Below are 13,356 nucleotides of genomic sequence, written 5' to 3' on the forward strand. Positions count from 1 at the left end.
ACTCTAAAAGGGAGAAGCACTGAAAGCTGTGACCCACGGCAGAGGGTCTCCCACCCACCCAGCCCCGGAGACCCTGCAGGCCACCCACAGCCCCGCAGAGCACTGTCAAGTGTGCCCACTTTCCTCCTCAATCACCTGAACTGTAAGCGCCACGAGGGCAGGGGCTCCCCTGCCCGCTGCCCGGAAGCGTCTGAGTCTGTCCCCACGATCCTGGACTGCGGGTAAAACCTGCCCCACGGCGCCCTCGGGAGAACACGCAGCACGGGCTGTGGACGGGGACGGCCCTCGGAAAACACAGTGCCCTTTCTCTGAGGTTTCAGACACAGTGTTCCTGCCACTTACACAAAACTCCTATAAAAGGCTGCACGACTACGGTATGTTACTCAGCCAGAAAAGAAACGAAGCTCTGCCACCTGCTACAATGTGGATGAACCCTGAGGACGCTGCGCTGCGCGACCTGAGCCAGACACCGAAGGACGAACAGCGTGGGATCCGCTCCTACGGGGCAGATCCAGAGAGACACGAAGACTGGAGTCACGGGGGCTCGGGGAGGGGGAGTTACTGTTTAATGGGTACAGAGTTTCTGTCCGGGACGATGAAGAAGTCTGTAATACAGACTGTGGTGCTGACTGCAGTGACAATGTTCATGTATTCTATGCCGCTGAACTGTACCCTAAGGAATGGTTACAATGACGAGCATTATGCAAAGTCATCTAACTGTTCACATCCAGCTAGCTAGTGTTTGGTCGTGTTCCCTCACTAAACACAGCTCCACAAGGAAAGGCCGGACCTCAGGACTGCGTGCTGGCAGTGGACAAACTCTCCTCGCAGGAGGTCTGAACCTCCTGCCCCTCCGCACTCCACCAGGACACTGATACACACAACGGGGAGGGGCTTCCCAGAGCCATGCGCCTGCAAATACTGGGGGTTTAAGTGCCCGTGTGTCCCACAAACATTCCAATTCTAAAGCCAAGCAGCACGGGAGAGACCAGACATTTCTGTGTCGACATCTGTATTTCTACCCGAGCTAAGAAATACCAGGTGGAGGTGCCCACAAACAGAATCTGGATCAGACGTCCTGGTTCCTTTCCCCTCAACATTTCATTGTGAAAAGTTTCAAACATACAGGAAAACTGGAAGAGTTATTCAGTGATACCTCCTAAAGCCGTGCCTGGGAAAGCTCCTTCATGCGGGGGCGGTGGGGGGAAGACACCCCCCCCTTCTCATCGCCTTCCCACCATGGTCTCCTGGGCATACCTGGCTTCCTAGGTGAGCATGTAGGACACCTACAGGCAAACTGGTCCTGCCTGAATAATTTGGTAAGGATGAAACTTTCCTTCAGTTACACAAAGAATGAAAGTATTTCCTCAGCTTGAGACCTTGTATTTTAGACTTTAGTTTGACGACAGTTGATTTCATGGTGAAATTATGAACTTCCGAAAGCATTTTTCACGAGAATACTCATCAGTCAAACTAAGACTGCAGCTGGGAATGAGCTACTCTGACGCACTACTGTATCATTTTACTAAGCTCTCTCATCAAGAATTTTACAAATACGACCCTAAAGCCTCATGGATGGGTCTTTAAAAAATCGGGGTAGTGGAATTCCCTGGTGCTCCAGTGGTTAGAACTCTGTGCTTTCACTACTGGGGCTCGGGTTCGATCCCTGGTTGGGGAACTAAGATCCTATAGGCCACGGTGCAGCCAAAAAGAAAAAAAAAGAAAAAAGAAAACAAACGGGGGTAGCAAGCAAAGTAATCTAAGTTTAGAAATTTCTTAGGTATCATCAACTGATTTAAATATACTTCAAAAGAAACTACAGGGCTTCCCTGGTGGAACAGTGGTTAAGAATCCACTTGCCAATGCAGGGGACACGGGTTCGAGCCCCGGTCCAGGAAGATACCACATGCCGCGGAGCAACTAAGCCCATGTGCCACAACTACTGAGCCTGCGCTCTAGAGCCCACGAGCCACGATTACTGAAGCCCGCACGCCTAGAGCCCGTGCTCTGCAACAAGAGAAGCCACCGCAGTGAGAAGCCCGCGCACCGCAACGAAGAGTAGCCCCCACTCGCCGCAACTAGAGGAAGCCCGCGCACAGCAACCAAGACCCAATGCAGCCAATAAATAAATAAATAAAACAGTAAAAGAAACTACAAGACACTGGAATTTTAAAACTGCAATACTCTCGATGTGCAAAGAAAGCCCCTGTATTATCTCCTAACAATGAAGTGTTATTTCTCTCATGCTTCTTAAAAAAACAAAAAACCCCCAAAAAACTGCAATACAGCTCACAAGACAGAAACAAGTCATTTTCAAATCTGGAGCTGTGACAACTACTAAATCCTATTCCTAGTATAGGTGGCTCCTGTAAAAACTTAATATGAGAGCAATACTTTAATCATCCCTTAATTTGGCCCTACCAAACCCAGTTCTGGTTCTTAAACCAATCCTGGAAAACGCTATCAGACGTTCAAGACTTTTTATTCTAATTTCTCCCAGTACTTCACAACCCACACTGGCTGCCAAACAGACATGCAGCCCCAACCGACGGAGGAACCGACCAAACCCACGGGCCGCAGGGCCCGCACTACAGACACATGCTGGCACTTTTAAAACAGTATTTCTCGGACCTAAAATTCCAGTTATTACTTAAATCATATCCTTACTCTAACTAACTGGCAAAGCTGAGATAAACCAGGCAGCCGGGCCAGGCCTGCAGCCGGACGCCGAATGTCAGAACCGTGCACCGCCGTGCGGCAGGACCTCCCTGGGCTGCCCCAGCCAGGAAGCCCTCACAGGGGATACCCCGCGCCAGGAGGGTCCCTGAGGACGTCTCTCCAACCAAGAGCACAGTCACAAGGCTTCAGCGGGTACAGAGGTCTCCCACTCGGGCCAAAGGCTGCACCGGACATTATATGGGTTCACTCAGGTAGAACTGGGCCTCACCCCCAAATAAGTTTATGATCCAGGGAAAACAAACTACCACATGCCCTGTTTGCTTTGTACATGATATCTGTATGATACATATATATATATATGTGTGTGTGCGTGTGTGTATATAGATATACACATACATACACTTAGAGACACACATTATGAATAACAGCATTAGAAAATGGAGCCATAGAGGGTTTTTTTTTTTTTTTTTGCGGTACGCGGGCCTCTCACTGTTGTGGCCTCTCCCGTTGCGGAGCACAGGCTCCGGACGCGCAGGCTCAGCGGCCATGGCTCACGGGCCCAGCCGCTCCGCGGCATGTGGGAATCTTCCCGGACTGGGACACGAACCCGCGTCCCCTGCATCAGCAGGCGGACTCTCAACCACTGCGCCACCAGGGAAGCCCGGAGCTATAGAAGTTTGTACTCAAGATGACCACGTGGAATGACCAGGCTGTAGATAAATCTGTCACCTGTTCTCTGTAGCAATCATAACAGCAAGCAACCCAACAGGATGGGTCTCCTTATATTCCATTCCACACCCCGGCAGGGGCTTTCACTCTTTGAGAAGCCTCACCTCCTCTGAAACCCTCTCCCCTTCAAGTTTCGGAAACTCCGCGGCCAGGGGTTGGACCACCCATGCCACTGGAGAGTCACTGCTGTGGACAGAGGTGATACATGACCATCCAAGGAATCCCAGTGCACAGGCCTATTTGGAGAAAACCTCCCAGAGAAAGGATCACTTCACCAAAGTTGGAAAGGCGCAAGGGCTATGATTTGATGGAGGAAGTGTGAAGCTATTCTTGGAGTCCGGAACTTCCTGCGAAAAGGCTCAAACATAGAAAAGATGAACAGGCAGATAACGTCGGGGAGCGAGGCAGGTGCATCTGGGTACATTTAATGAAAACACAGGAGTGACACTCGTGAGACAGGATGGAGTTAATTAATTCGTAAGGAACGAGCTGGTCCCTAGCACTCCTGCTGAAGACCACGGCCTGGAGAAGGGCCGTCAGTACTCCAAAGAGAAGCCCACTCCATTCAAAAGCCAGCTTACATCCTCGAAAAGATTCTCACCGTGCTAACAAATCTAGAGACTACAGGATCTGCTCTATGCCGCAGTATCGGAACAGTTAACGGTAAACACAAACCACTGCGACACAATATGAGTTTCCCTTGTCCTCCAGAAAATTCCTGTGAATGTCAAATATTGGCATATGAACAAAAAGTATTTAATTAACTTAAACAACCACTTGTCACTATTAGGTTGACGTGGTCGAGTGGCAAGCGAAATAAAGCTTTCGTAGAGTGAACGGCAAACATTAAACAACGTCCAGTTTCCACCCTAATTTTAGCACCTTATCCTTATTTCCAGCATTACCTTGTTCTAATCATACTTTCAAAATGAAACTGTTAATCAAACAGCATTAGACTCAAAAGTACTAACTCTAACACTTAGTGACCTGAGTGGCCAAACAGGGCTACCTCCAGGCTCTGGGAGCTGTCACAGGTGCTCTCTGAAATAAAGCCCACTCCCCGCCCCACACAGAGCGTCAGCCACCAGCACACAATGGGGATGGTGACCCCTGGACTCGGGACACCCAGTTCTGTCCATAGGAATTACTGAGCAATAGGCTTTTTTTTTTTTAAAAAGGAAGGAGATTCAGGGAATTTTTCATGCTGGAAGTCGGAAATGTTCTAGAAATGTTCAAGCCCAAGCTCTTCGTTCTGTTGATCAGAATATTTTGCTCCTTTTTAGAGCAGATTTACAGTCAAAACAAAGTAAATGCAGTGAATTTATCCTCTGTACTTCTTCAAACCTTTTATTTTTTAAAAGTCAGTAAGGAACATTATTTAGAAGTTTCACATTATTATAACCATGAAATAAAACATAAAAGCAGCTTTTCGAAACCTGTGTTAGTCTGGTTTTTCCAATACAAATCAGAACACCCCCGCAAAGTTCCCCCAAATGTTTCCTGGGTGTTTACAGCGAATCTATCAGCTTCAACACCCCTCCTCACGCCCAACCCACACAAGCAGTGGGATTTAGGAGCCCGGGGCTGGCTACTTACAAAACATCATTTAAAATAACAAGGCATCTTATTGTAAAAACATTCCCCTCCCACCAAAGGAAAGTCCCTCCCCCAACCCTGCGATTCGCTAAGGAAAGAAAGAAATACGTACAGCTCCCAATTACACCTAAGTCAAAACGATTTCAAATTAGATGAAGAAGCTAGAAGAATCTTTTCCGGTTCAAAAATTCCGAGATTCTCATAATTCACCTTAATAATGTTTCATGACAGCTTCTGCCCAGATATCATTTTAAACTGCTTGACATTTTGAGATTCATTAAATGTTCAGCAATTTTAATTTCAAAGGAATGCTGGCATATTCTTTAAACAGCGCTCTATATACCTGGATAATGAGACCAAATTTTATGACAGGCTGAATAACACAGTGTCTTGTTAATTATAATTTAAAACAAACTTTCTTAAACAGTCTATGCATTCTTATTTTGAAGATTTTTCTGTTACTCTCTTATTAATACATTTGCTAAAGAAAAAACTTTTAAAAGATACAAAGTAGCTTAGTCTCTTGATTGAGCGCTCAGAAATGACGATCCATCAAGCAGGGATTGGAGTTGAGATTCAACTAAAACTATGAATCAAGCGCTCCTGAGCACAATTTCCCCAATAATGGGCCAGGAGTTACCTTCTCCATTACCAAGGGAAGGCCTGTCAACCCCTAGGTTAAAATTCAAACTGAACACCTGTGCGAACATCACACATTTTGTGACTTTCCATTCATGTTTCTTAGTAAAATGGGGGCAAACCTTCCTCTACAATTGCACGTATTTGCTGAACACTTTGGGAAGAGAGCTGTTTGGCCACTGCATTTCTACCTGCCAAGCGCTGGGTCTCACACAGTCCCGGGCTAGTGAGTTCTGAAGTCTGGACTCCTGCCCAGGGAGACCCCCTTCCCTGCCCCCCACGTACGTGTAATCGGTCCACACGACGAACCCCGCACACAGCGCGCACGGTCCGGGTCCCACCGAGGCCTGCGGGCGGGGCACGTGTGTCTCCCCGGCCCCACCTGCCTCCGCCGGGTCGCCAGGCGCCGCAAACCGGGTCGGAACCCGCGTCCGGAGCCCGGCGGGCGCCGAGCGCAGGGGGGCGCCGCGGGAGGCAGGACTCCAGACGGGGGTCGGGGTGGGGGTGGGGTAAGGTGGGGGAGGGGAAGACCCGGGGGCGCGGCCCGGGGGGAGGGGCGGCCCGCGAGGGGGAGGGGCGGCGCGGCCTCCGTCCGGGGACGACCTGCCCGCGAGGGGCCTAGGGCCGAGGTGGCCCGACGGCGCGGACCCCCCTCCGCCCGAGCGCGCGGCCCCGCCCGCTGCTGAGTCCCGAGTCCCGATCCGCACCCCGCCGCCCCGCTCACCTTGCGCCGTCTACGCCGTCCGCGGCCGCCTGGCCCGCGGCTCCGGGGCCTCGCGGGGGACGCCGAGCCCGGGGGCGGCCGGCGGGCGGGGACGCGGGGCGCCGGGCGGACGGGCGGGCGGGCGGCCCCATCTTCCGGCGCTCGCGCCGCGGCCCAGCGCGCAGCCCGAGCGGGACATTCGCTACATTGTTGGCATTCCTGGGGCGTCACGTGACCGCCGCGTCAGCGCCGCCCCCGCCCGCGCCCGCCGGCCGCCCAGGGGGCGCGGGGCCCGGCGGTCGTCCGTCCGCCCGTCCGTGCGGGGTCCGCGGCCTCAGCTGCCGTCCCCCACCCCCGCGGCGCTGCCGTCCCGCGTCCTCCCGCGCGGACGGGCTCCGGACTGTCTGCCAGGGGACAGCCCGGGGTCCCCGCGCGCCGATGGCCCGGCCACCGCTGAGCGCCGGGATCCGGCTCACCTGCGCCCCGCCCCCCGCGAGGCTCACCTGGACGCGCGGCCCGGCGCGGCGCCGCCTCCGCCCTCACCTGCGCCCCGGGCGCTCGCACCCGGACAGGCCTCCCTCCCCCCCGCCCCCACCCCCACCCCGGGGCTGGCCCCCTCCTCCCTTTGTATGCAGGTAAAGGTCCTGCCCTTGCTGTGTCTTCAACGACAGAAACATAGTTAACTGAAAGAAATATATCGTAAATAAAAGGAATTTAATGGACTTTACAATTTATGTGCGAGACACCTAATCAAATTTTGGGATTACAATGACCATTATAGAATTGTTTGCAATCGTGAAAAATCAGGAAGAACCTAAAAGTCCAGCAGTAGGGAACTGTGGGAAAATAAAATATGTAAAATAGCTAAGTGAATGAACTAGCTGTACTTTTCAAAGGATATGTAGATAGACTTCAAAAATCACTGTAGAGTGGAGAAAAGGGAGTGGCAAAATTATATTTACACTATGATACCATGTTGAGAAATAAAATCCCACAGAACCTGTGCTAATCACGTTCTTTATACGAGTAGAGTCACGGACTGAAAATGTACACACCAGACTCATTACAGCTGTGGCCGGTGTAGAAAGGAGTGCAGAAATTAGACTCGAGAGAAAAGTAAGGACAACGACTTTCTCTCCAGTGCTTGCTTTCTTTATTTGAAACAAATTGTCCAAATCTTAAAATTTGTTGATTCTGAGTGATTAGATCCAATAATGTGTAGTGTGTTATTCTTTGTGCCTTTTAAAAAATATCTTAAACATTTTTACATATATATATATATATATATGAAACAAATTGGAAACGGGTAATTTTCCAAATAGAGGCTTACTTGAGGAAACTGATACACCATATAGGAGAACATTGTGTTTATTGACATGCAGTCAATCATTCCTTTGGGTTTTTTGTTTTTTAAATTTTTTTGAGGACCTACCATGAACCATGGATTAAACCAAACACCATTGGTACTGCAGTGAGCAAAACTACACGATTTACCCATTGGTGGAGCTTACACTCTTGTTGATGCGTTCAAGAAACACAGCGATAGGACTTCCCCGGTGGCACACTGGTTAAGAATCTGCCTGCCAGTGCAGGGGACATGGGTTCGAGCCCTGGTCCGGGAAGATCCCACGTGCTGTGGAGCAACTAAGCCCCGTGCGCCACAACTACTGAGCCTGCACTCTAGAGCCCGTGAGCCACAACTACTGAGCCCACGAGCCACAACTACTGAAGCCTGTGCGCCTAGAGCCCGTGCTCTGCAACGAGAAGCCACCGCAATAAGCCCGCGCACCGCAACGAAGACCCAATGCAGCCACAACTTAAATAAATAAATAAAATTAAAAAAAAAAAAGAAATATAGTGACAAAATAGGGTACAGGATCTAACTTGGTGAAACAATATAAGTACATGTATATATATTTAAGCTATACACATAAAATATAAATGATATATATTATATAAAATATAACGTATATTAAACAAACAAAAATATGTATATATGTCCAGTAAAGTATGCAGCCAAATATTAAAAGTGGTATTCTCTGGATATAGTGATTCTGGGTGATTTCTGTCTTATAATTCCTGATACTTCTAAAGAGGATAGTTAAAAACTGTTTAAATAATCAGCTACATAAGTTCATCCACATAATGCATCCAGTTGCCAAGAGGAGAAAAGAGAGACAGCACAAGTCCCACTGAGCACAAAGCCTGGGGCAGTGGCAACCTCTCCATGAATAAATTAATTGATTAACATACGTCTACTATGTGTGTATACCAGGTGTTGCCCTAAACTTGTGTATTATCTCATTTAATCCTCTAGTCAACCATGTTATTAACCCCATTTTATAGAAGACCCTAAAATACACTGAGCCCAACTAACTCGCCAGAGACCAAAGAGCTGGGATTCCAACCTTGGTAGATCTGACGCCAGAGCTTGGAAGCACTGAATTATAAGGCTGTCTTCAGGTAATCTCAAACAGTCATGATCACAATGTACTTAATAATAAGGAAACTGAAACCAAATCAGCTCCCTTTTACTTTGAGGGGAGAGGAATGGTCTTTGTGGAGTGAGGAAGGGGGGCCCAGGGCCTCCCGCAGCAGACAGGGCAGAGGCTGAGGGCTGGCAGGAACCAGCATCACCTCACCTGCAGATGCGGGGCCAGGATGTTTTACGGGTTCTCCCTGAGGCTGCTGTGCAATGCGCCCTGAGACTACCTACCTGCTTCCCCTCCCCCACCCCTCCCCCACCTGTGAATGCAAGAAACCTGATTATGACTCAGCCTCTTTATACCTTAGTGCCTGGAAAGCAGGCTCTGGTCTCTAGACACAATTTTTGTCTTTTTGGAAAGAAAAGGCCTCCTTGTTAATAATCCGTGGAGGACACACAGCAAATCCGCTAACTACAAAGAATGTTCTCTATGGGGAGTAGTGAAAAAGTAGAGTAGGGTTAGATTGTGAAAGGCCTGGAAAACTAGAAAGAAGGTGTGCTACACTGATTTAATTTTTTTTTATACCCATGTGGTCTGTCTCCTTAATTAGATTATAAATTCCTCAAGAACAAGGACCATTTTCTCCCCCCAAAACTACATATAGAGAACTTAACTGCTGATCTGAATGTATTGAATGAACTTTTAAAGGCTGTTTTAATGTCTGAAATATCAAAATTTTTTTGTTTGTCTTTTTGTTTTATGCGGTACGCGGGCCTCTCACTGCTGCGGCCTCTCCCGTGGTGGAGCACAGGCTCCGGACGCGCAGGCTCAGCGGCCATCCTCACGGGCCCAGCTGCTCCGCGGCATGTGGGATCCTCCCGGACCGGGGCACGAACCCGCGTCCCGTGCATCGGCAGGCGGACTCCCAACCACTGCGCCACCAGGGAAGCCCTGAAATATCAAAATTTTAAAGATCACATTTTTCTCAGGACCAAGCACTCTGGGTCAGCCAGGGAGATCTCCTGGTACACTGTTCTTTGGAGGTTTTGGTTCTGCAAACTCGTAGGAACGTCTAGAAAGACTTGGCAGTACCAAGTTTATGAGTTGGGGGATATGCTTTGATGACGAACTCTTTTTTCTTTCTTTTTTTTACTGTCTTTTTATTGTAATAAAATATACATAATATAAAATTTACCATTTTATCACATTTTAACTGTACAGCTTAGGGGCATTAAGTACCTTCCCATTGTGTGCAGCCATCGCCACCATCCATCTCCAAAGCTTTTTCATCTTCCCAAACTGACATTCTGTCCACATTAAACACCTAACACCCTACTTCCCTCCCCACCTTGTTTGTTCTTTTGCGGGATTTTTTGTTGTTTTCCTCTGTTAGGTAATTTTCTGCCACACAGCTTACGGGGTCTCAGTTCTTCAACCAAGGATCGAACCTGTGCCCCCTGTAGTGTAAGCATGGAGTCCTAACCACTAGACTGCCAGGGAATTCCCACTGATTTTCTGCTTTTAGTCTGCTGTTGGCTATGAAAGATGACTTCGCTTCTCAAAACTGTACGTAAACTAAGAGCTACCAGAACCTTATTCCTAAAAGCCTTTCCTATGCAGAGGAGAGCTAGGGCCTTGTGATGCTATTTCAAGTATTAAAACATCTCTTGTCCTCAGTTTCTGGACATTTCCCAAAGGGTTTATATTACTGGAAGTCACACTTATGGAAAAGTGGATTATTATTGTTTTTAAGAGAGTAGTCAATTAATAGATAGTAGATGAATAACCGGAAATATTTCATACCTTATATTTTTTTCAAAAGCCTGTACGTAATAGTTCTACCACTAGGTTTCTTTTTAAAATTATTTTATTTTTTCAATTGTGCTAAACAATACTGATGTAAAATTTACCATCTTAACCATTTTTCCTTTTTTTCTTTTTCTTTTTTGGCCACGCCACGTGGCCTCCAACATCTTAGTTCCCCCGCCAGGGATGGAACCCATGTCCCCTGCAGTGGAATTGCGGAGTCCTAACCACTTGACTGCCAGGGAATTCCCTAAATTTCAATTCTTACATGTGTTTTCCAATCTTAAAATCATGAGAGAGTAAACGTTCTCTGATTTTAATTTATTTCTAATTGCTTTGAGCCATTTTGGAAAACAGAGCTTCCTGGAAAATTTGGTAAAAACCTCTAGGGCATATTTAGGGAAAGGCCCAGGGTCACAGCAGGCCCTACAGGGTGGCCACCTTGCCAGTCTCTGCAGACCTACTTTTCCAGCCCTTTCCAACACAGAACCCAGCTTCATTCTCCGAATAGCCACTCTGCTTCTCAGATGAATAATGAAGTATGTGATTGCATAAGTCAGAATTGCTCAATAAGTTAAGACATGTTCCCAGAAGACTTCAAAGAAACACTGTCAAGATAAAAATCACATTCTGCATTTAAAGAATTCTTATGTTGACACTTTACATTATTGAGAGACAATTGCTAAAACGCATTTTCTTTTCTTACCACATCCTCCTTACTTTACTTTTTATGCTGAGTGAGCTGTGACAGCGACACCAGCTCTTTACTCACTTCTCATTACATTTATAGTTGGCTGCAACTTCTGTTTCCTTTGCAGACATGAGCAGAATGTTCTTGTGTCTGTAATTGAAAGAAAAATCCTACTGTGAAGGTCTGTATGCTCCTAGATGTTCTAAAACTTTCCATTCAGGTTTTTAATCTAGTCTTTTGCAGTGAACATTGGTAAAACTTGCTCTAGGAAGAACAAAAAGTGTAAGCCTCCAACTCTTGTCTCAACAAAATCAATCTCTATAACAAAATTAACATTTTCGAAGGGAAACATCTGAGCCAATCTAAATTGACAGGAAATATTTAATTGTGTAATTGTAAAAAGAACATTTTCATGGTCTATTTTTAACTTTTAATTTATAATTAACTACTAAGTGTCGTTATGGTTGTCATTGAACAGTTGCTTTTAAGACCACGTATCTTGCTTTATCAACCAAACCTGAAAAGAAAAACTGAGTGTGTTTTCTTCAGATGCTGGATAAATGGGTTTTGATCATGAAACCCATGATGAGATTATCATAAGGTGATTTCATGTGCAGAAGTGGAAGGAGGCCCACGACAGACAGGCTGCCCAACTTGAAAGAGCAAAGGGAAACCTACAAACGTTGGGAAGCAGGCATGCAGATTGCATCTGGTTGCTTGTAACCCCAGGAGAAGAAGAGTTTCTGGGCTTGGGGGTTGGAACTCGAAAAATGTCCCAGAGCTAATACCCTTCAGAAAGTCAGAGGTGAGAGGAGGAACTAGAGTTCAAGGCAAAGATCTGGGAAGGGGGACAGGGCAGAAGCAAGTCACAGGAAGGCAGGCATTGAAGACATGCAGAGAGTGGGCTTCATAGAGAGCAGAGGGAAGGTGGATGGCAGCTCCGTGACCATGTGCTGTCGAGTCAATCCTTGGGGAAAAGAGGAGCTGAAAAAATATTTGGGAGCTATCACAGGAGGTGAGAGAAAATTTAACTGAGCTCAAGTAGAGGTTGGAGGTGAAAGGACTACACTCTGGTGGAAGGCAGCACAGTGCCCAGGGTTCATAGGGCAAAAGGGTGGAGCATGGTTTATGTCTACACTGAAAGACGACCTCAAGGAAAAGCAAGGTCTTGAGTTTGCCTACCCTTTCTCTCTGGTATTTTGCATAAATGGGAATTTTTGGTGTGTTCATGGGTCACGAAAGTGATGATCTGCATCACAAAAATCCAATGTTTTCATTTTCCCACTTCCAGCTGCTTGCTAGACATTTTCCCGCTTGTGTCTCGACAACCTTTGAAAGTCAAAAGGACAAATATTTATTGAGAACTTACGATATGCCAGGCTTGTCACCCCCTCCAGCAGCATCTAATTTGTTCAACATTATTGGGCACCCAGATGTGCTAGGCCCTGGGGACAGAACAGTGACAACAGACATTATCGTGGAGCTTCCGAGTCTAGTGGAGAGGCAAATAATCACCAGGTAACACTACAAACTCACGGAAATTTTGGACTGTGATTAATACTGTAAAGGAAAGACACACAGCTCCTTGAGCTCTTATCATAGAGGGGATGTGACCTGGTTGGTCTAGGAAATGAGGAAGCACTTTAGCTGAGATGCAAAATCAGAGAAGACATTAACAAGACGAACAGGGAAAGCATTCTGAGAGGGGGTGGGGTGGGGGGGGAAGCACTGCATGTGCAAAGGCCCTGTGGTGGAAGGAACCAAGACCCAGCGTCTCAAACACTGAGAAAGACCCTTGTGATTGGAGTGCAGAGATGCAGGGAGAGATTGGAGGTGAGGAAGGAGAGGTAGGCACCCAGGGCCTTTAAGGTCACTTTAAGGATTTCAGTCTTAATACTCAGAACAGTGGGAGTCATGAAAGCATCCCAAGTAGAGGAATGACAGGATCAGCTGTGTGGGAATGAGTGGGGGAGGGGGGTGGAGACAGGGGGCCAGAGTGTTACTAGTTGCAGAGGGAGGTGATGCAGCTTGAGCCAGGATGGTAACAATGGACGAGGGAAAAAGTAGCTGAAATGGAGAAATAACAG

At 47.5% G+C, this 13,356-nt stretch overlaps 2 protein-coding genes across 2 annotated transcripts in view; one reads left to right on the forward strand and one right to left on the reverse strand.

Annotated features, from left to right (window-relative positions):
• The window catches only part of LATS2 (large tumor suppressor kinase 2), a 41,933-nt gene extending 35,436 nt beyond the window's left edge, over positions 1-6,497 (reverse strand). Inside the window, exon 1 of the mRNA XM_030882704.3 lies at positions 6,368-6,497. The gene's annotated coding sequence lies outside the window, so the exon portion shown is untranslated. The remainder of the gene's footprint in view (positions 1-6,367) is intronic.
• Positions 422-7,029, forward strand: LOC138842418 (basic proline-rich protein-like). The gene is made up of 2 exons (XM_070044112.1): positions 422-485; positions 6,266-7,029. Exons 1-2 carry the CDS (start codon positions 422-424, stop codon positions 7,027-7,029), a joined length of 828 nt encoding a protein of 275 aa, XP_069900213.1.
• The last annotated feature ends 6,327 nt before the right edge of the window (positions 7,030-13,356 follow it).

Source organism: Globicephala melas, chromosome 18, assembly GCF_963455315.2.
Source record: "Globicephala melas chromosome 18, mGloMel1.2, whole genome shotgun sequence".
Classification (NCBI taxonomy): Eukaryota; Metazoa; Chordata; class Mammalia; order Artiodactyla; family Delphinidae; genus Globicephala; species Globicephala melas.

Bases quoted from the DNA above. Each gene is read 5' to 3' on its own strand.
- LOC138842418 (XM_070044112.1), top strand. From the start codon at position 422: ATGTGGATGAACCCTGAGGACGCTGCGCTGCGCGACCTGAGCCAGACA. The intron at 486-6,265 runs GTGGGATCCGCT...CGAGGGGCCTAG, and splicing joins GACACCGAAGGACGAACAGC to GGCCGAGGTGGCCCGACGGC.